This window comes from Cebus imitator, unplaced genomic scaffold (assembly GCF_001604975.1).
Source record: "Cebus imitator isolate Cc_AM_T3 unplaced genomic scaffold, Cebus_imitator-1.0 Scaffold31, whole genome shotgun sequence".
Taxonomy (NCBI): Eukaryota; Metazoa; Chordata; class Mammalia; order Primates; family Cebidae; genus Cebus; species Cebus imitator.
The window spans coordinates 1,142,079-1,166,931 of NW_016107346.1; the positions used below are offsets into that span (position 1 = coordinate 1,142,079).

Sequence of the window (24,853 nt, forward strand, 5' to 3'; positions counted from 1 at the left end):
CATTAGAATAATTGAGCTTTCATCAAGTAGTTATTTGATAAAGTATATAATCACAATTCTCAACTGAGACTGCTACTATGACAACCATTGATATGGTAGACTATCTAGATGGAAATCTCAAAATGAGAATTTGCATTGCCAAGACTGGTAAGAATTCCAGCATTAATGTAATACGTTTCTAATATTTTCTCATGTCACACAATTGTACATAAAATTATAAATAAAATGTACATAAAACTGATCAGTATAAGCCTGTAACTCTCTGGGTAATATTTGCTAAAGATACTTTCTCAATCAATTCAAGATCTATTAACCTACAACTACTTTATATACAAGTTAAATCTGGAGCTGAGTGACTCTTTAGAAGATACTGCTTACTTTCAAACAAATAGAATCCATATTAAAATGTTAGCTTAAGAGAGAGAAACATTATCATTAATACAATGATGCCAGTATATGTATGACTCTCTAATAGGTACTTGAAAATAACCTATCCAAAGAAAAGTAAAACCAAGGCTCAGGAGGTCCCTTTCAAAAAGGCCTGAATGGGGCTGTTCCAACAGAGGACTTCAATCCTACTGGAAATGCTGGAATGGAAAAACCTCACCCAACCATTGCCATGGCTTTTTCCAGATCATTTGTTGGCTTTAAATAACAGAGGAAGAAAATAATACGTTTTGGTCAAATAAAAAAAAGTGTTTCCAAAGATATGTTTTACTTAGGCTAGTAATAGTTTTTTTTCTCTTTTTTTTGATATTTGAAAGATAGTCATCAAGAACATCTCCACAATCAGATCATCAAAGTCCTAAGCTTCTTTCACTTGTTAACCAAAGAATGTCTTGCTCTATTTGGGAAAAACACCTTTTCCAAAGAACACACGGCATGAGAGGAAAGAATCCAGACAACTCCCAAACCACCAGATATTCTACGTCAGTCCTAATTATTAGTGAGGTTCCAAGTGTCACAGCCAAATTTCCCCCACATCCACAACTAAGTGGTATACACTTAGGTCACTCAGCACTTAGAAATAAATACTACTCTCCTGTCCTTCAAGTTACTACCTTCCCACTATCAACACCAAAATACCTGAATGACATCAATTACCTTAGATTTTAAATTCAGCTCACTGTAAAATGAACAGGATAGGTTGGGAAAGGCAAAAATAGAAAAAAAAATTTATTTTATTTTGGTTTTTTTTTTGCAAAACCACATAGAAAAGACCAGTTACAATTTCACCTTTTGACAATCACTATACACATATCCTGCAAGGTATTAATTAATTGCTATTTAATGAAATGCCTTGCTTTGTTTTTACAATATATGTGACCAGAAAGAAATACAGTTATTTTGGGCAAACAATACAAGGTCTAACACTAAGAGGTCTGCTATGCTGAGTGAAATTTGACAAATTTTGCTGTGGGAAAACATAGACATCCATGAAATTACAAAGCAGCTTCACACCCAATTTCGAACACACCTTCTCTCAAGTAGATACCACCAAAAGAAAATGAAAAAAGGCACATACATTTCTAAAATAACAATAATATCCCCTAACAAAAAATTCAAGTAGAATTAGAAGGCTGTGATAGAACATTATTATAGAAACCAGTTTCTAGCATAGTAAAAGCTGTTCTAGAACCAAATTAAAAGATACGCTTTATGCTACCTTTTTTTTTTGAGAAGGGGTTTCACTCTTGTTGCCCAGGCTGGAGCGCAATGGCATGATCTCAACTCACTGCAACATCCACCTCCAAGATTCAAGTGATTCTCCTGCCTCAGCTTCCCAAATAGCTGAGATTACAGGCATATATGTGCCACCATGTCTGGCTAATTTTGTATTTTTAGTAGAGACGGCATTTCACCATGTTGGTCAGGCTGGTCTTGAGCTCCTGACCTCAGGTGATCCACCTGCTTTGGCCTCCCAATGTGCTGGAATTAAGGTGTGAGCCACTGCGCCCGGCCATTCGATGCTACTTTTAATTAGCTTAAAAGTATACAATCCTGGTCAACTGTTATGAAGTACACAATAGAAAGGCATAGTGTACTTTATATGTTGGTATAACCTTAAATATAACATCAAGTAATATTCATAGACTACCACCATTTGCTGCAGGAAATAATAATTTGACACTGATAAAGCCCTTCTTTGTTGCTTCGACTTCTGATGCTGTTATAATCAGAATAAAAACCGAGGTTCTATACCTACCTTGATCACATGTATTAGAGCTAAGAAAATAAAGTATTTCAAAAAAAATTCAATTCTCTAATATTCTCTAAAATAAAAATAATTATTTAAATTAAGAGCTACTATATAAGTAGGTCAGTACTTGAACTGCCCAGAGATTTGGAATAAAATAATCTAACTGCGCATGAAATAATGCAAAAATAAGTCTCACTTAGAAAGTGGGGACTGTTCATGAAAACATGTTCTTAAATCTGTGTTTCTCCAATCTCTGCGTCACTTTACAATACATATGGACCTTAACCATAATAAGCAGATTAAAAACATTAAAGTCAAAATATACCTTCAAAGAGTGGCAACTCAACTGTCAGTACGTTATTTTTTTTTTAATAATACATAGAGAAGCAACCACTCCACCTTGGTTAACAGAGATATGAACTCATTAAAATCCATGGTGATGATGACTGGAACCAGACCAAGGAAGGACAGTCAATCTCTGAAAATGGACATCACAACTTACATCTGAGTCAGGTCTCCCTGCATAAGGATTTTACTTGTCATCTGCGGAGATGCTATGATTTCTAAGAGTTCAGTATAGGTTGATGACAGTATTTGCTTGAAGTAACATTGTCTTGTAAAATTTAAAATATGACATCAAAAATGAGACGAAGTCAAATTTTATCTGTACTCTGTAATGTTGTTCCTTAAGGGGCTATCATGTGAATTGAGGAAGATCTCTCACATGCCAGAGGAGTGCAAACAAGCATCCGCCCCAGGAGAAGGGAAGGAATTCCATCTCACCTTTCCCAGTGAGGGGAAGCATGGCATGCAAAGTATTTTGGATCTCCATGACTGGCTGGATTTACAGTTATTTTGACTCATCCTCTTTATTCACCCACCCTGCAAACCAGACTGTTTTAACACTACAAATGGGTCTACTGCTTCATGCCATCCTTACTGCCCTTTCTTCTGTACAACCCAACTTATCAAAAGCCTATCCACCCAACCTTCAAGATGCAGTCCAAAGGATACCTCAGCAAGGAAGGATTCCTGGTGCTTCCAGACTCATCATGCTCAACTGAGTACTTTCTCACATTCAATGTTGCCAAATTAAAGTGTGCTTTCTCTGAGGACTGCATCTCCGTATCTGCAACAGTGCCATGCCCACACACCTGGCTTTCAATGGTTACACAAGAGGAGGTTAAAGACCAATACTTCCAAGTCCAATTAGAATTCTAGATTACACTTGTGGAGTATAACTGGTCCTAGACCAAAGTGGTCTGAGACTAAGGTCTATGGTGTTTCTAGCAGACTGAGATGCAAGCTTAGACTAGGTAGAGTGGCAAAGAACCTGAATACCTATTAAACGTGTCCCAGGGCTCTCCTGAACATGTCTAAACACAAATGCAGTATATAATACTACATTAATCTCACAACTAATCCAGCTGAAAACACCAAAGCTCAACTTAAAGCAAGTCCCTACATGCTTAGAGGTAAGGCCTTGCTTCATTAAAATTCTAAATTTGATGTAATATAGATATTCACAGAGAAGTGTGCGTTAACCAGGAAAAAGCACTGGTTACCAGGACAAAGTTGCCTTTATCAACCAGTCTCAATTCATGGCCTGGCATATTTATTTATAGTGCTAGTAAAGAATTTTAATGATTTAATGAAGTGGAAAGAATGATAAATTCTCAGCAATTCACATGAAAAGAGGAAAGCAGTCATATGAATAATCCAAAAAAAGGGTAATTAAAAAGACTTTCTAATGTGGTATTGAAATGTGTTTAGTCTGTACTTAACATTGAATCGATGAATTTCCACTACATTAGACACTTCTAATCTTCAAACAAAGTAATAAAATGGGCTGTGTGTACAGGGCAGTAGGAAAATACATGCCTCCCCCGCAAATAAACCACACTTCTAGGATGGGCAATGTCTCATTTCAAATTACTGCAGAGCAAAAGCACAAGTAGAAAAGTATACTGCTTACAACGTGTGAGTCTCTGTGTCTTACTTCACTAAGAAGAATCAGACGAGTAATCAGGTGTTTGACTTTTCTTACAAAAAATTAAGAATTCTCAACTTCCATCCATATATTCCCTTACAACATTGGAGTAATAGGCTGGGCATGGTGGCTCGTGTCAGTAATCCCACTACTTTGGGAGGCTTAGGCAGGCAGATCACCTGAGGTCGGGAGTTCGAGACTAGCCTGGCCAACATGGTGAAATGCTGTCTCTACTAAAAATACAAAAATTAGCTGGGCATGGTGGCACGTGCCTACTTGGGAGGCTGAGGCAGAAGAATAGCTTGAGCATGGGAGGGGGAGATTGCAGTGAGCAGAGATAGCACCACTGTACTCCATCCTGGGCTACAAAACAAGACTCTGTTTCCCAAAAAAAAAAATGGAGTAACAATAAATGGAAATGATGGTATAGTGGAATAACTTATTTTTTGGCCAAATCTAGAAAGTCTCTTGCTGGGCTGTTGTATTTATGGAACCTTTACTACCAGCAATGATTTTAAAAAACATTGAGTTAAAAATGTAAACAAACTATTTTAAAGTCACAGTTTGAGTTCTGTGGTGGCCAAAATAAATAAATAAAACTGCTTGAATTTTTCAATGACGAATTCACTGGCTAGAAAAGTATACTTCTTAGAAGGCAGGGTGGGGTAAATTCATTCTGTGTGTGCCTGTTGTTTGATGTGTATATGACTTAAAAGCAGTTCTGACTTGCACTGGTTAAGAAAGGATCTAAGTAGAACAAGTGACCAAATCCCTCTGCAACCTCCCAGCAACATCTGCTAGTGGTGATGCACAACAAAGGCTGCCATGGAAGGGATAATTTGCTCCAAACAGAAAAGGCAAGAGTTTCTCCAGGAACTACAAAACATAAAAATTGCTCCATAGTCTGGCTCTGTAACTTTTCTTACTATTGATGCTGCTGGTTTCTAAGTCATTTGAAGGCCACCCCAGTGACTCTGAGCAAAAGTGAACAGTGCCAATGGAGCAGTCAAGTCCCCTTACTTTTCCCCAGTCCTCCTCACCCACACCTGAATGATGGGGGATTTCAGCATAGTGGTAAAATGACCTGGGTAAATGCAAAATAGCGACTGTACATTCCCCTTTGCTATAATCAATGTATTGTTTCTCGGGGAATCTCTGGGAGATGCAACAGTAAAAAGTATTGATTTTAATAAACCAGCTATTGAGTACACACTTTTCAAATATTCTGCGTCATGAAATTGGGAAATAGGTACAAAGCATTTCCGGCGAAATTGAAATAGAATGGCTTCCTTGAGAAAAAAACCCGTGTACAACTATTTGTGTTACAAGTCAAACCAGCAGCTTTTTTGTTGAAATGCCATTGTTACTTGACAGAAGAAGCAAAGCACGCTTATTCAGACTAAGGTATTTGGCAGACTTTTTCTCAAAAATGAATGAAGTCAGCCTGTCACTGTAAGGAAAACTGACAGTATTTATTGCGATCATAAAATTCAAGACTTCAAGCAAAAATTAGAATTTGGGAACCTTGATTACACCACCATGAACCTGACAGGTTCCCAATGCTCAAAAGACTGTTCTGTTAAGAGCAGTGATATTAAATGAACGTGATTTTTGATACTGTATAATGAAATGTGTCAACACTTGAAAGATTTGCATAACTCAGTGAACCAACCTTTTCTGATAAGAATGCAATTACAATACAAAACCATGTATTGACAAAAGATCCAAAGTAAAAGATCGACCAATGGATTTAAAGTATAACGAGAGTACAAAATGTTCACTGATACAGTTTGATTCCATACAGCAATTAATCTTTAAGAAACTCGCATTTATGAAGTTTTGGTGAGGTATCAAATAGCCACAATCATTTGAAAATGCTATTAAAACATTCTTTTCCTGTTATACATCTGCATAGGCCAGATTTTCTTCATATGCTTCAACAAAAACATTTATTTTTAAATACACACTTAAATATTTTAATTTTGACTACAGTAAATATTAATAGACATGACCCCTATAAACAAGGCTTTTGAAAATAATTGAGAGAACAAAAGGGTCCCAAGACCAGAAAGTATGAGAACTGCTGATGCCCAGCTTCATAAGAAGTTTGGATTTTATTGTAAGCATAATGGTAAGCCTCTAGAGGCTATTAATATGATTTGGATTTGTGTCCCCACCCACATTTCATGTTGAATTGTAACCCCCCGATGTTGGGGGAGGGACCTGGTGGGAGGTGACTGGATCATAGCGGTGGATTTGCCCCTTGACAGTGTGTGAATTCTCATCGGATCTGGTTGTTTGAAAGTGCCTAGCACTTGCCCCTTTGTTCACTCCTTCCTGTCACCATGTGAAGATGTGCTTGCTTCCCATTCACCTTCTGACATGACTGTAAGTTTCTTGAGGCCTCTGCAGCCATGCTTCCTGTAAAGCCTGCAGAACCAAGAGCCAATTAAAACTCTTTTCTTTTTAAATTCAAGTCTCAGGTAGTTCTTTATAGCAGTGTTAGAATGGACTCATATAGCTATTAACAAAAAAAACTCTTAACAAAGTATACATGATCGGGGCCAAGTTTTTATATATACCTGCTTTTTCCTTTCACTCTCCTAGGAAACAGTAACTAGTTCTCAGATTCTCAACCATTCACTCCAAAAAATATTTTTGCACATTGTAGACAGAATGAAGGACAAAAGAGATAATCTCTGCCACAAGAATTAAGAGCTGGCCGGGCACAGTGGCTCACACCTGTAAGGGAGGATCACCTGAGGTCAAGAGTTCGAGACCACCTGGCCAATATGGCAAAACTGGGTCTCTACTAAAAAAAAAATTAGCCATGTGTGATGGCAGGTGCCTATAATCCCAGCTACTCGGGAGGCTGAGGCAGGAGAATCGCTTGAACCCGGGAGGCAGAGGTTGCAGTGAGCTGTGATCATGCCACTTGCACTCCAGCCCAGGCAACAGGAGCAAAACTACACCAAAAAAAAAAAAAAAAAAAAAAAAAAATTAAGAGCAGTCAAAGAGCTAATATTCCATCTTTTCAGTGGCACTGTTTGACATCTCCCCAACCTCAGAGAATTCACAGCATATAAGTTGCAATGTCATATTAATTGACATCAAAGACATTAAGAAAAAAAAAACTATAAATGAGCATTGAGGTAGACAAGTATCCCTAGAAACTTCACATAAACCAGCAAGACAGCAAACATCTCTCTCTGAAAATTTGCTTTCCCCTGTATCATATCTCCTTAGGAGATTCAGTTAGCAATCTTTGGTGTTCTCCTAAAGCAAGCATAGCTGCCAATGTTTAAGATAATTTGTTAACTTTTTTCTTTTATTTAAAGAGACACATAGCAGGCAGAATCTGCCTCTTCCTACTAGTATGGCATTTGATACTATACAATATTGAAATCTTCCTACATACTAAATAGAAGAAAATTATTTGTTGTAAATAAAGTTTACGTTAGGACTTTGTAAAAGTCCAAAAGAAATATTTAATTTACCAACAATAACATTTCGTTTAAAAATACAGGTAACACTTAAACACTATGGATTTGAACTGCTCTGGTCCACTTATATGTAGATTTTTTCAATAAATATATTAGAAAATTAGTTGGAGAGTTGTGTAACAATTCAAAAAACAGGTGAACTCCATGTTTTGTATTTCATGAATATATAAACCATGTAGCTATTAATGTATTTTATCATTTACCATAAAATATACACACATCAGAATTATCAAAATTTACGCACATAAACACATGCTGTCTGTATACAGTGCCATTCCCAATCCAGAGAAATATAAACAAATGTTAAGATGCAGCATTAAATCATAAAGGCATAGAATTAACTGTAGTATATACTATACTACTGTAATAATTTCACAGCCATCTCCTGTTGTTCCTGTGGTGAACTCAAGTGTTGCCAGTACTTGCCTATAATGTCATGTGATGTTAACCATCTCAGCATGAGCACTTTCTCTTTCCAATATATTGCTTATGGCAGTAAAATGTGATCTCTGGTGGTTCTTGCGTATTTCTCATCATGTTTAGTGCAATATAGTAAACCACGAATAACACCAGGCGACCCATATGAAGTGCCACAAGTGATGCTGGAAGTGCTTCCAAGAAGCATAGAAAAGACACTACAAGAAAAAAGTTGAATTGCTTGATATGTACTATAGATTGAGGTCTGTAGCTGTGGTCACTCACCATTTCAGACAGATGATTCATCTTGCAAACAGATGATGTAAACTTACAATATTAATGAATACAGTACAGTTCTATAAACATATTTTCACTTCCTTATGATTTTCTTATTATTTTCCCTAGTTTATTATAAGAATGTAGTATATAATACATACCACATACAATATATGTGTCAATTGAATGTTTATGTTCTCAATAAAGCTTCTGGTCAACAGTAAGCTATTAGTAGTCAAGTTTTTGTGGGTCAAAAGTTATACATGGATTTTCAACTGTTTGGGGTGGGAGATGGGGAAGGGGCATCAGTGCCTCTTTATGCTCAAGTTGTTCAAGGGTCTAGTCTTTTACCAGAGCTAGTATCCAAATACTTTCCCATCTTCACTCTTAAAAAATTTTTAAGAGGTTGTACATTTTAGTAGGATTCTGATCCTCACAACTACTTCACACTCAATAACTAAATAACACTATGGAACCACTGTAAATGCAAAATATAGGTTGTCCTTATCTTGAGCATCTCATTTTCCTCTAAGCCAACCCAAACACCATTATCTATTGATATCCCTAAGCCACACCCACCTAGTCAAATTCATCACTACCTGGTGATGATTTTGAGTACACACTAGGAGCTATTTGCTAGCTAAGAGTTCAGGACTGATTCTGACATTTTGGGGAGATCAACTGATAAGAGAAAACAGCTAATAAAGTAATAAAAAAATTTCAAGTATGCATGAGTTGATCCCACAGATCTTACAGAAATACTTATTGAATGGTATTAAATTAACTAGACAATCTACTAATTTAAATAAATTATACAGCATTTATTAAATAGGTGCTGAAATCATCTTGGGGAGGGGTGACAAAGTCCGCTTTGAGAGACTGACTGTAACTGCATGGGGATCAAAAGTGACTGCACACGTGCACGTTCCCTCCACTGCTGACCACTTTCAGATGGCAGCCCACTCTCCAACAGATGAGCGCCCACTTCATGCACTTATTTATCCTGTCTCCCAAGGCCACAAGAGATGGCGGAAAAAAAAAAAAAAAAAAACGGAAGAAACAGAGCACTCCGGAATGCACTTCCACCAACACTGGTGTCTAACTGGTGGTGTAGGGGGACGGAGCTGTGCAAGAGAATGCTACCAACAGCTGCCTGTAGCCTGAACCTGCATCCTGAGCAGAAGGGGGGACTTTTGGGTAGCTTCTCATTATATTTTTCTACTGAAAATAAGATTATTTTGGGAAGAGTCACCTGATATAACCTCAATTAAGAATTTTACCGATTTCCAGGTTTTCAAGGAATATAGATCATTCTTCAACAACATACTAAATGTAGACAGACTTTATTGTATTTGACTTTTTGCTACATGCTCTATGAAAAAAGGTATGAAAATAGGTGGCAGTCTACATTTGAAGTCCTTCTCTATCCACAGAAACCTAAAGTACAAAATAACAGCAGAGGGCCAAAATTAGTTCCTCACTAATAGAGTAAGTATGTTTACTGGTGATGGGTAGGCAAGACCACCACTTTTAAAAAAACAAAAAACTAGATAAGTAGAAGAAATGAGGTGGCATTATAAAACAAAAAGTCTCACAAAGGCAACAAACACAAGTCTCCAAAGCAAGCGTACAACTTTACCAAGATGTGTTTTCCAACTGGGCTGTCCATTAACGGCCTAAACGGAAGGCAATGTGACTTACCATAAGAAAGATAGGTAGGCCAATGCTTTCCATTCAGCCTTGGCCAATAGTACTGACTATTAAGGGTCCAATATAAAATGAATTTGTAACAGTACTATTTTCAAAAGAATGAGTCTTCATGACAACAAAAAGTAGATCTAATAAGAGTTGCAAAGGCAAGGCAAATTCATCAGGTAGGATAGATGCATTCAAAGCAATGGAACTCGTGAAATTTTATTTCTAATATGTAAGGTAATCATGGCTAAAAGGTTTGCACCTCCTAATTAAACATGGAAAATGCTCTTACTATATACTACCAAATAAAAATTAAGGAGAGATCAAATATACACAACGAACTAGCTATATCTTGAATTATTTTGACAGTAGAGTTGAAGAAACTTTTCACATTTTTGTGTATAGGTAACAGCTACTGGGCTTATCCATTTCTTTTTTTTTTTTTAGACAGAGTTTTACTCTTTCACCCAGGCTGGAGTGCACTGGCGCGATCTCAGCTCACTCCAACCTCCCAGGTTCAAGCAATTTTCCTGCCTCAGCCTCCAGAGTAGCTGGGATTATAGGTGGACAACACCACACCTGGCTAATTGTTTTATTTTTAATGGAGAATGGGTTTTAAAATGTTGGCCAGGTTGGTCTTGAACTCCTGACCTCAGGTGATTCGCCCACCTTGGCCTCCCAAAGTGATGAAATTACAGGCGTGAGCCACCATGCCAAGGTGGGGCTTATCCGTTTCTAAAGACACATAAATCATGGTTTTTGTTTATTGTCTATTGTTCGGTTGCATAAACAACCTCTAAAATAATCATCTTTTTTTCTTGCAAATCACACCACTTAATTGCACAGTAAATTGCAACAGTAAAAATCATACAAATATTTTTTGCTCTATTAAGAAAGAGAAGGGAGTCTGGTGTTTTTGACAAATTCTTGGATTTGAAGGACACAAAAAGAGCCTAGAAACACAGTAAGCAAAACTTTAAAATGAATGACAGGTTCAGCAAACCAGCATGGCACACGTTTACCTGTGTAACAAACCTGCATGTCCTGCACATGTATCCCGTAACTTAAAATAAAATACAATTAGAAAAGAATGCAAATACTTCAAAAGTCTGAGAAATGAGGAACCATGGAAAACTAAATGAAGTGTCCAAGAGATCAAATACAGTGCTCATCCACTTCTCAGATTTGTGTGAGCACTAGAGGGGGGCATGATAATTATTTATTATAATTCATATGAAAAATATAAAAATTATGTATTTTAAAAATAAAAATGACTGCTGGGCCAGGCGCGGTGGCTCACGCCTGTAATCCCAGCACTTTGGGAAGCCGGGGCGGGTGGATCACGAGGTCAAGAGATCGAGACCATCCTGGTCAACATGGTGAAACCCCATCTCTACTAAAAATACAAAAATTAGCTGGGCATGGTGGTGCATGCCTGTAATCCCAGCTACTCAGGAGGCTGAGGCAGAAGAATTGCCTGAACCCAGAAGGCAGAGGCTGCGGTGAGCCGAGATCGCGCCACTGCACTCCAGCCTGCGTAACGAGAGCGAAACTCCATCTAAAAAAAAAAAAAAAAAAAAAAAAGACTGCTACGACAGTTGCCATAGGGATGACTACAACATTCTCTTGTCTAGAAAACTGAAGGTAATGGACTGAAATCCTTTGATTTTGTGGATTTAGTAAATGGTTCGATTATGTGCATCCAGGTGACTTTGAGGATTTTAAAATCACCTTAGAAGTGATTTCAGCAAGATCCTCATAGGAAAAAAAGCTTAAAGGGGCCATGAATGATGTCCCAAACAGCAAAAAGGCATTAAAAATGGGAAAACAAATGGTTATTGCCCACATTAAGAGACAAATATCTGCAGACTGGTTAAAGAACAAAATACAGCAACAGTATATCATTGATATTTACCAGGGAACCCAGGTATATTTTGAAAAGCTCCCAGGTGATGCCATACCTACACTTGATTAAAAATTGAAATATAAAGAGAGAAGATTCTAGAATACCATTCACAGAATCAGGGTACTTGGCTAAGTTTTTCTGTTAGTTATGTGACCTGGTCCTACCCACTAGTATAGTTTAGTACTTTACAGACAGTACCCTATTTAATTATCGTAACCATTCTCTGTATTATCTCCATTATAAATTATAAATGTTCTTGAACTTTTCCCTTGCTGGTGGGATAAGTCAACATTAGATCCACAAATGCTTAAACACTATGCATATGTTGCTTCATTAGAAATTCACTGAAAAAAAAAATAGAGAAGGTAGACTACATTCATTCATTCAAAAAATACTTACTGACCACCTTCTATGTGCTAGGCACTTGGGACACATTAACAAACATACATAAAATATTCACCCTCAAGGAACTTATAGTATAGCAGAGGTGGGAAAGAGAGGTAATTCACAAAATAAATAAATAGTAACTTAGAAGGTAATAGATGGGATGTAAAAATAAAATGCAGAGCACTGCAAGAGACATATAGGATACAGATTGCAGTTACAACTAGCGCAATCACACAACCAAAATGCTATTTTAGTGAAGACCTGAAAGAGGTGAGGGAGTTGATCATGAATGTACCTGGGAGCTGGGGGGTAGGGTGAAATATTATAGGCAGAGAAAAAAATCCAGTGCAAAGACCTAAAATGGAAATGTACCAGCCATGTTCAAGGATTAGCAAGGAGACAAGGATGACTACGATGGAAAGCATGAGTGGGAGACAAGTGGGAGAAGAGGTCGGTTAGTGGGAATCAGATCATGCAGGGCTCTACTTTTTTTAAATTCTTTTTGAGACAGACTCTCACTCTGTTGCTCAGGCTAGAGTGCAATGGCACAATCTCAGCTCACTACAACCTCTGCCTCATGGGTTCAGACGATTCTCCTGTCTCAGCCTCCGAGTAGCTGGAATTACATGTGCATGCCACCATGCCCAGCTAAATTTTTGTATTTTTAGCAGAGATGGGGTTTTACCATGTTGCCCAGGCTGGTCTTGAACTCCTGATCACGAGTGATCTGCCCATGTTGGCCTACCGAAGTGCTGGGATTACAGGCATGAGCCACAGTGCCCAGTCCAGATCATGTAGGGTTTTATGAATCATTATAAGAAAACTGGCCTTTATTCTGAGTGACATGGAAGCCACTGGAGGGTGTTAAGCGTAATTTGACTTACATTTTTAAAAGATCGCTCTGATGTTAAGCTGATGGAAAATTAAAGAGAGGCCAGGAAAGAAGAAAGGAGACCAGTGATTTGCTAGAAGGCCACCACAATAATTCAGACAAGAAATGCTGGAGACTTGGACAAAGATGCTGGTAGTACAGATGGGAAAAGCAGTTAAACTCTGGATTCTAGATACATTTTGGAGATAGAACAACAGGATTTGCTGACAACCTGGATATAAAGTTGGAACAAAAGAAAAGAATCAGAAGGATTCCCAGTTTTTCTGGCTTAAATAACCTGAAAAAATGGAGCTTAGACCAACTAGGTTGGTGCAAAAGTAATTTGCTATTAGTGGGAAAAAAACACAATTACTTTTGCACCAACCTAATAAAATGGGGCAGGCTGCAGATGGAGCAGGTTTGCAGAGAAACATCAGCACTTTTGTTCTGGCCATACTTAGACCGAAGCGTCTTTGACATATTCAAGTTAAGTCAAAAAAGTAGTTGGAGATATCTAAGGTGGAAATATATATTTAGGAGTCTTAAGCAGCTACATAGTATTTTATTAAAGCCCTGTGACTATTTGTGACAACAAAGTGGCAAGAACTGAGGTTTGGCACATTCTAAATTCATAGGCTGGTGAGAAGAGAAAACCAGCACAAATTTGAAAACTGAAAAGAAACCAGAAGGAGCAGTATAGAAGGAAAGGCACCAAAGTGTAGTGTCCTCAAGAATCAAATGAAGAAAGAATATCTAAAAAGGAGGAATAACAAATTATATTAAACACTGCCAACAGGTAAAGATGTGACTTGAATGTTAGATTTAACTTGGAATGCTTGCTTGTGAAAAATCCCTGGTGACTATCTCCTATACCACCCCAACCAAGACAACATGCTCATACATTGAATATGTTATACTTCATTATTCCCATATGTTCAATTTGTTTTTATAAAGAATCATCCATTAGGAAGACTTTCATCCAATTTAATATTTGGGACTCAAATCGGTAGACTTTTTAGAAATACCAGTTGATAAACTGCAAATGAGAATGATCATTTGCTAATATTCAATTCCCATGTCTTAAAAACAAAATTACCTTTAGGCAACTTGGAAATGAAAGAATACATTTTCTTTGTCCTGATAAAGAACTATAATAAACCAAAAAGCCAATATTCTACTACTCTTTTTCTTATTAAAATAAAGAACACGTTTGTACATTATCACTATTACTATTTGATAATGTTCCAGAAACGTGATAATGTTCCAGAACGCTAAATCTAGTGTAAACTGCCATAGGACCAACATAAAAGGTATAACTATTAGAAGTAGATAAGTGTCGTCATCTGCCACTGACTATATAACTTGGGAACATACGAAAATAAACTGCAAAGCTTTTAGCATCAGAGCCAGCTATAAAATAAATACACAAAAATCAACCACCATCTTAGACTACCAATAGACAATTTAAAGAACCCATCATGAAGTTACAAAAACAAATACCTAAGAAGAATTATAATAGGAAACATTAGAACTCAGATGAAGAAAACAACTCTGCTGAGAAATAAAAGGTCTGAATAATCTTTCATGACCCTTAAAAGAAACACTGACTGCCAGGCGCAGTGTCTCATGCCTGTAATCCTAGCACTTTGGAAGTCCAAGGCGGGTGGATCACAAGATCAAGACCATCCTGGCCAACATGGTGAAACTCCATCTCTGCTAAAAGCACAAAAAATTAGCCAGGTATGGTGGTGCGTGCCTGTAGTCCCAGTTACTTGGGAGGCTGAGGCAGGAGAATTGCTTGAAACCGGAAAACAGAAGCTGCAGTGAGCCAGGATCGCGCCACTGTACTCCAGCCTGACGATAGAGCGAAACTGTCTCAAAAAAAAATAAATAAATAAATAAAAAAAGAAAGAAAAGAAACACTGATTACAGATGGCAGTCCTTGCCAACAAAACAAAATGCAAAATGATCTGGTATTTTTTTTAGTTCTAAAGATTCATCTTTGGATCCTTCCAGATTAAGATGGCAAATTTAACACACATATCCAATTACACCCTTTCCCTAAACCCCACTTAAGTGACAGTAAGGGATCTTTCTAGAAGACATAGAGACCCAAGGACTTAAAGAACTGTAATGGAAACTACAGATCATGAAAGTGGAAAGCAGATGGACAAGTGACAACTGTCTCAGCCAACTTGAGAGAGGGAATGCTACACCAACGGTGAGAAAAGCCAAGAAGTACTACTCACTCCAGTCTACTCAAAGACTAAGTATGAGAAACTCTAAATTCCATAGATGCCTTCCCCACCTCCTCACTGTAGACCATTGGCAGACAATCCCAGAACCCAGCAAGATTATAGATTTGTTCTTGGAAGTAAAACAGGCAAGTCTGCATGGTGAACCTTCTCCAAAGTGACTACACAAAGAGGATGCTGAAACCCCAGCCAGATTCCTCCATGAACACTGGAAACAACACCCTTTGCTCAGCAAAACACTAGAAGACTATTCAATGACCAGCCCAAGAAGACCCTACAAATGGCCCCAGTGAAAAACTCAGGAGAAATAGTAAACAGTCCAAAGAGGCTGCCACTGGGGAGGCAGAGTAAGGAATGGGGAAGAGGAGGCAGATGAAAGACCATTTATTTTATAATGAGCCTCTTAGACTTTTAAAACTCTGTGCATGTATTAAATTTAATAATCTTTATCTGAAAGGACAGGTGCATATAACTGCAATGTTAAAAGGGTAGTGTGACGTGCTCTGCCAGATATTTCTATGTATTCTAAATTTATGATTAAAAAGATGTGACACTGATTTAGTGATCAACACATAGATGAGCAAGACCTAAAACTGAAGCAGAACCCAAAGCTAGTCAAGACCTTAAAAATTAATAAAGACCACAAAGCAAAGAAGAAAGGAGGAACTATTTAACAAATGGTGCTGGTAGAACTCGCTAACTAGGGAAAAAGAGGAGGAGGCAGTCGCAGTATAAAAGCACTTCATATCCACATACAATTACAGAATTAAATGTAAAAAGATCTAATATATTTCCAAAATTTTGTTTCATTTAGCTCACCTTTCAGATAAAGATTATTAAATTCAATACATGCATAGTTTTAAAAGTCCAAAAGCCTTATTGTAAAATGAGTTGTCGTCCTTATCACCTTAGTCTTCCTCCCCAGAGGTAGCCACTTTTGACTGCTTATTGCTTCTCCTGAGTGTTTTACTGAGGCCATTTGCAGGGTCTTCCTGGGCTTTCCAAGCATGATCATTTACAAGGAAAAAAGTCAAGGTAGAGACCTGTTTATATAGAAATAAAAATTTTTTTTTGTTTGAAAAACACCAAAAAATGACTTAAATAATGAGCTGTGGAGAAGAAAAAAAAACACTAATAATATAATAAAGGTGCAATCTTTTTTTAATAAAAAACAGGTTTATTTTTAAATCGTCACTTAACAGTAAAGTGGACAAAGTACCAGAAGAAAGAGCTCCCAAAAGGAAAACAGAAGAAAAAATCAGATTATAAATTTCAAGTTACCAAAAAATATCAACTAAAAGACTGTATTTTTATATAAAAATCAGGAAAGGTGATAAACACTAAGTGCTGACACACTACAGGCAGAACTTACGCTCTGTAAGGGAATATATGATGGCATAAGCAATTTGGCAACAAGCCATAGGAGTCATAAAAGAGTTCACCTCTGCCCCAGGGTTTCTACTGCCATTAATCTAACCTGAGTAAGTCTGAAATACTTAAACTTTCAGACAAGGGCACTTTTCTCAGCTCAATCTGTGTGTCAGCTCTTACTTACTGAGCCTACATCCTTTGGTCGACCCTGCTGGTCTTCCTCTACTTAGTTCATTCCATCTCACCAAAAGTCTACGGTGCAGGCACCATGACCCTTATTCCAAGGAAATGCGATTAAAGAGGTAATTAAGGTCACTTAGGAAGTGGCCACGCTAGGATTTGCAACCAGAGGATTTAATACTGTATTCCCAGCCACTAAAAATAAAAATATTATGTAAAACAACAGAAAATTAGTTCAATAAACTTGGGTGTATCCATCATGAAAAACCTTATTTTCAAAGGGTTTACGAGAAAAGGAAACATCTCCAATATTTGCCTCATATTAAATAAAACTGCAATATTTAAACTATGGATAAAATTAAAAGTCGGCTGTGCACGGTGGCTCACGCCTGTAATCCCAGCACTTTGGGAGGCCAAGGACAGATTACAAGGTCAAGAGATCGGGACCATCCTGGCCAACATGGTGAAACCACGTCTCTACTAAAAATACAAAAATTATCTGGAGGTCGTGGTGCACACTTGCAGTCCCAGCTACTTGGAGGCTGAGGCAGGAGAATGACTTGAACCCAGGAGGTGGAGGCTACAGTCAGCCAAGACTGTGACACTGCACCCCAGCCTGGCGACGAAGTGAGACTCCGTCTTTAAAAAAAAAAAAAAAAAAAAAAGCGAATTTTGTTTAAAAGTATGTCTATGCAGACAAACAAAAAGGGTAAAACAGAAGCTCATCATCTAATTATCAGCTGTTTCTTTATGGAAGATGTGACTATAATTTTTACTTTCTTAATTTTTTTCAGTGGTTCGCAAAATGTCTCCAACAAGAAATACTTTAATTTTTTTAAAAGAAACATAGCAACAACAGAAATTCTCAACTATATTTGCTTAATTTGAATAAACAAAGGACATGTCAATAAATGCACATTAATGCACACTTTCAATGAATTTGTGACTGAACAACTAGGTTGATAGGTATACTAAAGTGAAAAGACTTAAATATCACATTTAAATGTGTGATGAAAGAAGAGAAGATTAGGTGAGAGATTATTATTTTAGCAGCCCAGCATCACTGCTACAACCACAAGGTTAATCACCTAAGAGGGATTTCCATCATTATTCCTTTTTCATAGTAAAATGAGAATAATTCACCTTACAGGATTTGCTTGATAGCCCAGTTAACAGAAATTTAAACAGCACATAAAATAGATTTTAGTAAGAGAAAACCATTTCAACTCCCAACACAAACATACAATTGGAATCCTAAAGGCATTTTAGAATTGGCTAAATTCTGATTACTTATATACCAAAGTTTAAAAGATTAAAAAAATTAAAAACCTGAAATATGTAAATGATCTATTTCTGTACTATTTTATTCAGAAGAGTTTTAAAAGTTCCTTGCAAGGCAAACTGGAATTCGATGCCCATAGAATACCTGATTTGAGCATTAAAAAATGGACATTTTAAAAAATGATCTTTGGATGCATGTGTTTGGGCAGAAGTAGGGGAATGTGTACACTAATTGTGCCTTCCCTTTGTTAAAGTATAATATTACAAGCGGTTTAACATTTTGTAGACAATGCTGGCAGAGTACTTTCTAGGAACAAAACAACTTAAAAGCTAATAATGGCTTTCTTTTCTTTTCTTTCTTCTCTATGTTTTCTAGATTTCAAGGATGACCTGGCAAAAAAAGCTAATAACGGCTTTTCTGCCACAAATTATCAAAAGTTTTCCCGCATAGATGTGGAGTTATATTTCGCTTTTTAAAATTTTAAACATAAGGTGTAATTTAGGACTTTAGAGAAATAGTACATAGAATTCTTAGGCATGTACATCTCCAAGAAAACTTGTTAAAAAATAAAAAGAAAACATTGTTTCCACTTCATTTGGGAAGTTTGTTAAACAAGTTATCAGTGTAAGAATTGGGAAAGAGTGAAAAATCAAGAAAGAACATAGCTGCTAGTAGTTACCCCATACAATGGCATTAAAAAATTATATGTATCTTAGAAAATCTTGGAACTGTATAAGCTCACCCTTACCTGCGCTGAGACCAAGAAATGAAAAGGGTGATTCAAAAATCTTCCGAACAGGAAGACTCCTATTTAAAAACCCAAGGTTAAGAGGACCCGCCCACTTCCCCTAGAGGACTCGTTGCTATGGGAACCCGCAGTAACCCTTTAAAGCCAGTAATCTATGGGGGAGGAAGAGCCTTTCGAAGGTTAGAGTTAAAACAGGGGATCCTGGGGAGCGTAGAGTGAGGGACTGAGGTAGGCTTAAAAGAAGGGGAAAAGCCTTTGGCTGGGCAGGGGGTCAGTGAAAGCGGACTTAGTAACCCCAAAAGAAATTCAAAACAGCACATCGAACAATTGTTGTGAGTGCTAGAGTCACATTATAGTTCATAAAGTTTGAATCATTAGAGACGCTTCCCTCCCTCCTTGGTAGGAAACAATCCCCACCTTTGTGAGTTCCTGTCTAGGAAAACGAATTTGAGTTTCATGCCACCAATTACAAACTGATTGCTACTACTATGTGAAACTAAACTCTTGACTTTCTTATATTAAACCAGTGTTTCCAAACTCGGCTGCGCGATCACCTGGGGATCTTTAAAAGATACACGGTGTTAATTGGTCTGGTGTGCGATTGGGCACGAAGAGTTTTAAAACTCCCCAGCGACTCCTCTGTGCAGCCAAGTTTGGGGAAACTGTATTACAGGATTTGGTGAGGTCGCCAGGGGTGTTTAAAAAAGAAAAAGCACCGTGATCTCCCTTGGTCTTTTGAGGACTAATAATAGAATTAGCTCGCTTTCACCAGGCACACACAGGACAATGGGTTGCTTGATAAATAGGGAACCCCGGCAGGCCCGAACAATACTTTCTTCGAACAGGCCAGGAGGTAGAAGCTGTTTCTTCCCAAGAGAGCAAACATCCGTCTTCCCGAACATCAAACTTCTACGTTTATTTTAAGAGCAAACGGGCCACGAATACTACTCAGAACTCGGAGGAGAGTTCCAGCCGCAGAAGGAAGCCGCCCCCGCCATCGCCCACCGCCACTCGTTGGGGTCCCGCAGTGCCCGAGGCCGCACTAATCCGAAGGGTCGGTCCCCGGAGTACCCCGCCCCCCAGCCCGAGCTCCCCGCGCCCCGCCGGCAGCGCCTCAAGAAAGTTACTCAGGGGAAGTTTGCTTGGCTTCCCACCGCGCGCCTCCCCAGGAGAGGGGCGCGGCCCCCGCCACCTGCTACGCGCCGAGGCTTCCCGACCGCGCCCCCCGCCTGAACCTCCGGAACCTCCGCCACCTCCGGGGTCACGCACCCCGCGGGCGTCTGCAAGGCCGTGAAGGCTCGTGCGCCCCTCCTTGGGGTCCCTCGGCTGAGGCGAGCCTGCCCCTCCACCCCGGACACCAGGACCCCTGCGCGGGCCGGACGCGCCCCACTGGGACCCCCTCGGGTAGCCGGTCCCCGCGGCCAGTGCCTCTCGAGCCCGAGCGGCGGGTGTGGGATCCCCCGGACCCCAGGGCCCGAAGCCGACCTGAGGCCCCCGGCCCGGCCTCGCCTCGCACTGCCCCTCCGACCGGCCGCCGGGCGCGCGCCCCTGCCCAGGCGGTCCCGCGCTGCGCACGCGCGGAGGCGCCGACCCGCTCGCCCGCTCGCCCGCAGCGCCCTCACTCACCGCCCGCGCTCCTCCTCGCCTCGGGCGACGCGGTCGTCCGCCGCCTTGCCCGGTGCCCGCTCCTCAAGCCCCAGCCGGGGCACTTGGACATCCAGCGCCCGGCGGGCTCGGCGGGCACCCGCACGCAGGGCACGCTCTGCAGGAACGAGCGTGCGTGCCCGAGCACCGGGAGGGAGCGGGGCGACAGGGGCGGTGCTCACGGAGGCGGCCCTGGATACGGGGCATGCGCAATGTCTATCTTTTCCTCAAGGTAGAGTGAGGGGTGGGCGGGAAGCCCCTGGCCTGGCCTGGAGAAGGCGGGAAGGGTAGAGGAGAGTCAGTACTCCTCAGTCTCTGAGAGGCGACTTCGTCCTTGTCCCACAAACTGCAGTTTTTCCCCTCACGGTCGGTCTTTTATCAATGAATGTATTAAGCATTTATTGAACGCTTGCATTGGCAGAGCGGATGCGCGGGATACAGGGCATCCTCCGGTAATAGGGGGCCGATTGCATTTGGCTTTGCGACTCCTTTTCAGGCACTGATACCAGCCCTCTAATAGATAAAGAGTGTGCGTAAATAGAAGTCTCGTAATACCTAAAATTGCAAACCTTGACTACACTTTTCAGCGATCTGGGGAAGGAGAGTAGCTGCTGGCTGGATTAATGATGAAAACTTCGTTGAGAAGCGAAAGAGGAAAAGTGAACACAAAGGCGTAAGTGGCAAAAAAAAAAAAAAAAAAGTCAAACAGCGTATAAACCCATGCACCGTATCGGGGACAAGTTCAATCTGAGTGTATTGTTCTTAGTGGAAGGTGAAAACAGCTGCTGGGAAGGTAGTTGAAGCTCATCTGGAAATAAACTTTAATGCTTAGTACAAGACTTCAGCTTTATTCCATGGATAATTGAGAGGCACTGAAAAAGGAGAGAAGGGGAGCTCGGTGGTGGCTTAATTAAATGCAGAATTTAGGAATATAAAGTGGAGATTAGAGATATGAAATGCTGTAGTGTATGTTCTAGGTAAGAAGTAGTAGGGTCCTAAATTCAAGAGTTGGTATCAGGAGTGGAAAGGATCTAAAAGTTTCCAGAGAGTGTGAAGGAAAGAATGGCTCCCTAACTAATGTCACTACCTCTTGGGAAGAGAGATGTTTATCATAATGGGCGCCTACCTCATTAGATTAGATCCTCATCCTTGGCAAAATGTGTATCAGTGGATAAATTGGACCTATACTGTTAGGACCATTAAATGCTTCTTTTAGAATGAGTTTGGCCCTGGGAGAACCAGGTGAAAAACCATTAATTTGAGAGACAGTGTATATAGTGAAAGACACCTGGGCTTTGGAAAACAAAAAACCCTTAGCTAAAGTCCAAACACCTCATAATAAACTATATTGTCCAAATTCCTTACTATCTGTGAGCCTTACTGTGTTCATCTGTAACATGGGATCATAACGTTTGCCTTGTATAGTGGTAAGTTTTATGTGTCCACTTGACAAACATTAGTCTAGATGTTTCAGTGAAGGTATTTTTTTTAGATGAGATTAACAATGAAATCAGTAGACTTTGAGTAAAGCTGAATACTGTTAATAATGTGCATGATTTTCATCCAATCAACTGAAGGTCTTAGTAGAAAAATGCTGACTTCTTCCCCCAAGCAAGAAGGAATTCTGGCAGCAGACAGCCATTGGCATGCACCTTTTCCCTGGGCCTGCAGCCTGCCTACCTACTCTGCAGATTTTGGAGTTGTCAAGCCTCCACAATCATGTAAGTCAATACCTTAAAATAAGCCACAGTCATATAAGCTAATACCTTTCTCTTTCTATTTTTCTCTCTCTAAACTGAAAAAAAGAAAAAAAAAATGGATTCACTCATCCTAGTGTCACATAACCAAACCAAAACTTGAGTTACTTACTTGCAAGGTCTGACCTTCTAAGAAATCAAGAGAGATAACAGTGAAACCCTATTAAGCCAACAAGATTTTGCTTACATCTGTAGAAGAAAAGTAGCCTTGAAATGACCAACCCTCTATTTGTTCTTTATTTCTGCTTTTCTCTTCTTGTTCCTGCCTATAAAAATCACACACTCTGTTTAGCTCATCAGTATTCCTTTCTGCGTTGTAGACTGGATGCTGCCAAGTTCATGAAATGCTAATAAAAGCCAATCAGATTTTTGAACTTAATTTGGTGAAATTGTGTTAATTGACATATATTTAAAATAGATATGTAGATATATATCCATCCTGTTGGCTCTGTTTCTCTGGAGAACTCTGGCTAATACCTTGAAAGGTTAGGAAGATTATGTAAATTAATTCTCATCTGAAAAACAAGCATTGTAATCTTTAACTTGTGAGGCTGTAAAAAATTAAACACAAGGGTGTAAAGCACCCAGTTCATAGCAGAGTCTGAGTAAATGACAGCTATTACTTGTGAATGAACACTGAAGGAAAAAACCAGCGAAGAGATAGGATAGATATTAGCACGTTGAAAGCCTTTTTTCAGTTCACTGGGCAATAAATATGTAAAAACCAAATTTAAGAGGTAAAAGAAAATTTTGGTGTCCCTAGCTCTGACACACTAAAAATCTGATAAATATTGCAATTACTTCCAAATAAATTTCTTAAGAGCCATTAACTAAAGGTAGACCCTGGTTGCACTCTAAAACACCAGACATGCAAAGCAGAGATATGAATTCATATCTGAACAGTTTACTCCAATTTAAGTTCCAGTTGAAGTCACTCTGCTTGTTACTAGGAAGGAGAAACATGGAAAGAGCTTCCTTTTGAAATAATTCCCAATCTCATAGAGTAGGTCATGGTAAAGCACTCAATCAATGTGTTTGTTGAATAGGCTTCTGGGTGAGCTTATTGTTTTGTTTTGTTTTTGAGACGGAGTTTCGCTCTTGTTTCCCAGGCTGGAGTGCAATGGCGCGATCTCGGCTAACTGCAGCCTCTGCCTCCTGGGTTTATGTGATTTTCCTGCCTCAGCCTCCTGAGTAGCTGAGATTATAAGCATGTGCCACCATTCCCGGCTAATTTTGTATTTTTAGTAGAGACAGGGTTTCTCCATCTTTGTCAGACTGTTCTCAAACTCCTGACTTCAGGTGATCCGCCCACCTTGGCCTCCTAAAGTGCTGGGATTACAGACATGAGCCACCGTGCCCCACCAGGATGAGCTTATTGTTATGGGGAGTATGCAAAAGTGATTAAAATATTCCATTTATTCTATAAATATTACCATTTGTTATGTACTAGGCAGCAACCTGCCCTCAGAGAATTTATCAAATGGCGAAGAAAGATGCATAACTATAATTTAAGGCAGAATGTGACAAGTGCCTTAAGGGGAACATAAATGGTTGGTCAATGGTTGGGCAAATTGTACCTTGCTCAGGTAGCTAATGCTGAGGTCTCACTTTCCTAATCATGCCTCCATAGTGGATCCTAGCTTTACATATTTTCTTATGATAAAAGCCAATGATATACATGAGCATCTTGTAAATACGTTTTGAGCAAAGTTGGTAAACATCAAGTAAGTCAACATTTTCATTTCACCGACACGTTTGCTTCTGAGTACACATTTGTGGGATACAGTTAGAGAGGGTGAGGCAGGAGAGACACAATCCATTCAAATGTAACGGTTTCTCCTTGTCTTCCTCATCATTTGTCTTAGCTGTTTTGTTTAAAGGTGATTTCACTTTAGAGTGAAAAAAATTACAGATAATTCTTTTGACTTAATGAGGATTTATGAGCAAAATACATAAAAACTAACATGAAGATAACAAAAGGCGGGGGTTTGGATTTATGAAAAGGTGATGAATGATTGAATTGGAAATCATTAACCAGATGGACAAAGATGACAATCATGTTTGTCCTATGACCAGTGTTGTCACAGGTGACTCCTTTTTCCTTTTGGCTGAGAATGAAATATTCCACCATGCATAAGAACAAGCAAACTCCAGGACTAACAAAAACAAATGATTTGGGGAAAATACCCATATTTTAACTTATCAGGATGATATTTCATTATGAGAATTTGTGAATATATTAATTTTATGAGTTTTGCCACAGTGACCTGGGAAATAAATGTAACTGGAATTAAAGGAAGCCCTGTGCTACAAAAGAAAATGTTTTAGAAATGGAAAGAAATGGACTCAAGTCACAGATGATAATTATCAT

At 39.1% G+C, this 24,853-nt stretch overlaps 1 protein-coding gene across 3 annotated transcripts in view; it reads right to left on the reverse strand.

Moving 5' to 3' along the window:
* Positions 1-20,934, reverse strand: part of BTBD3 (BTB domain containing 3) — a 36,877-nt gene extending 15,943 nt beyond the window's left edge. For 2 of the 3 annotated variants that reach the window (XM_017523931.2, XM_037736891.1), the window contains exon 1: positions 20,708-20,845. Coding sequence is in view for 1 of the 3 variants with exons in the window: in XM_017523930.1 (XP_017379419.1) it covers positions 20,708-20,798 (91 nt within the window). In the remaining 2 variants the exon portion in view is untranslated. Of the gene's footprint in view, positions 1-20,707 lie in introns of all 3 variants that reach the window. The other variant, XM_017523930.1, reaches the window with a different exon arrangement.
* Between the last annotated feature and the right edge of the window lie 3,919 nt (positions 20,935-24,853).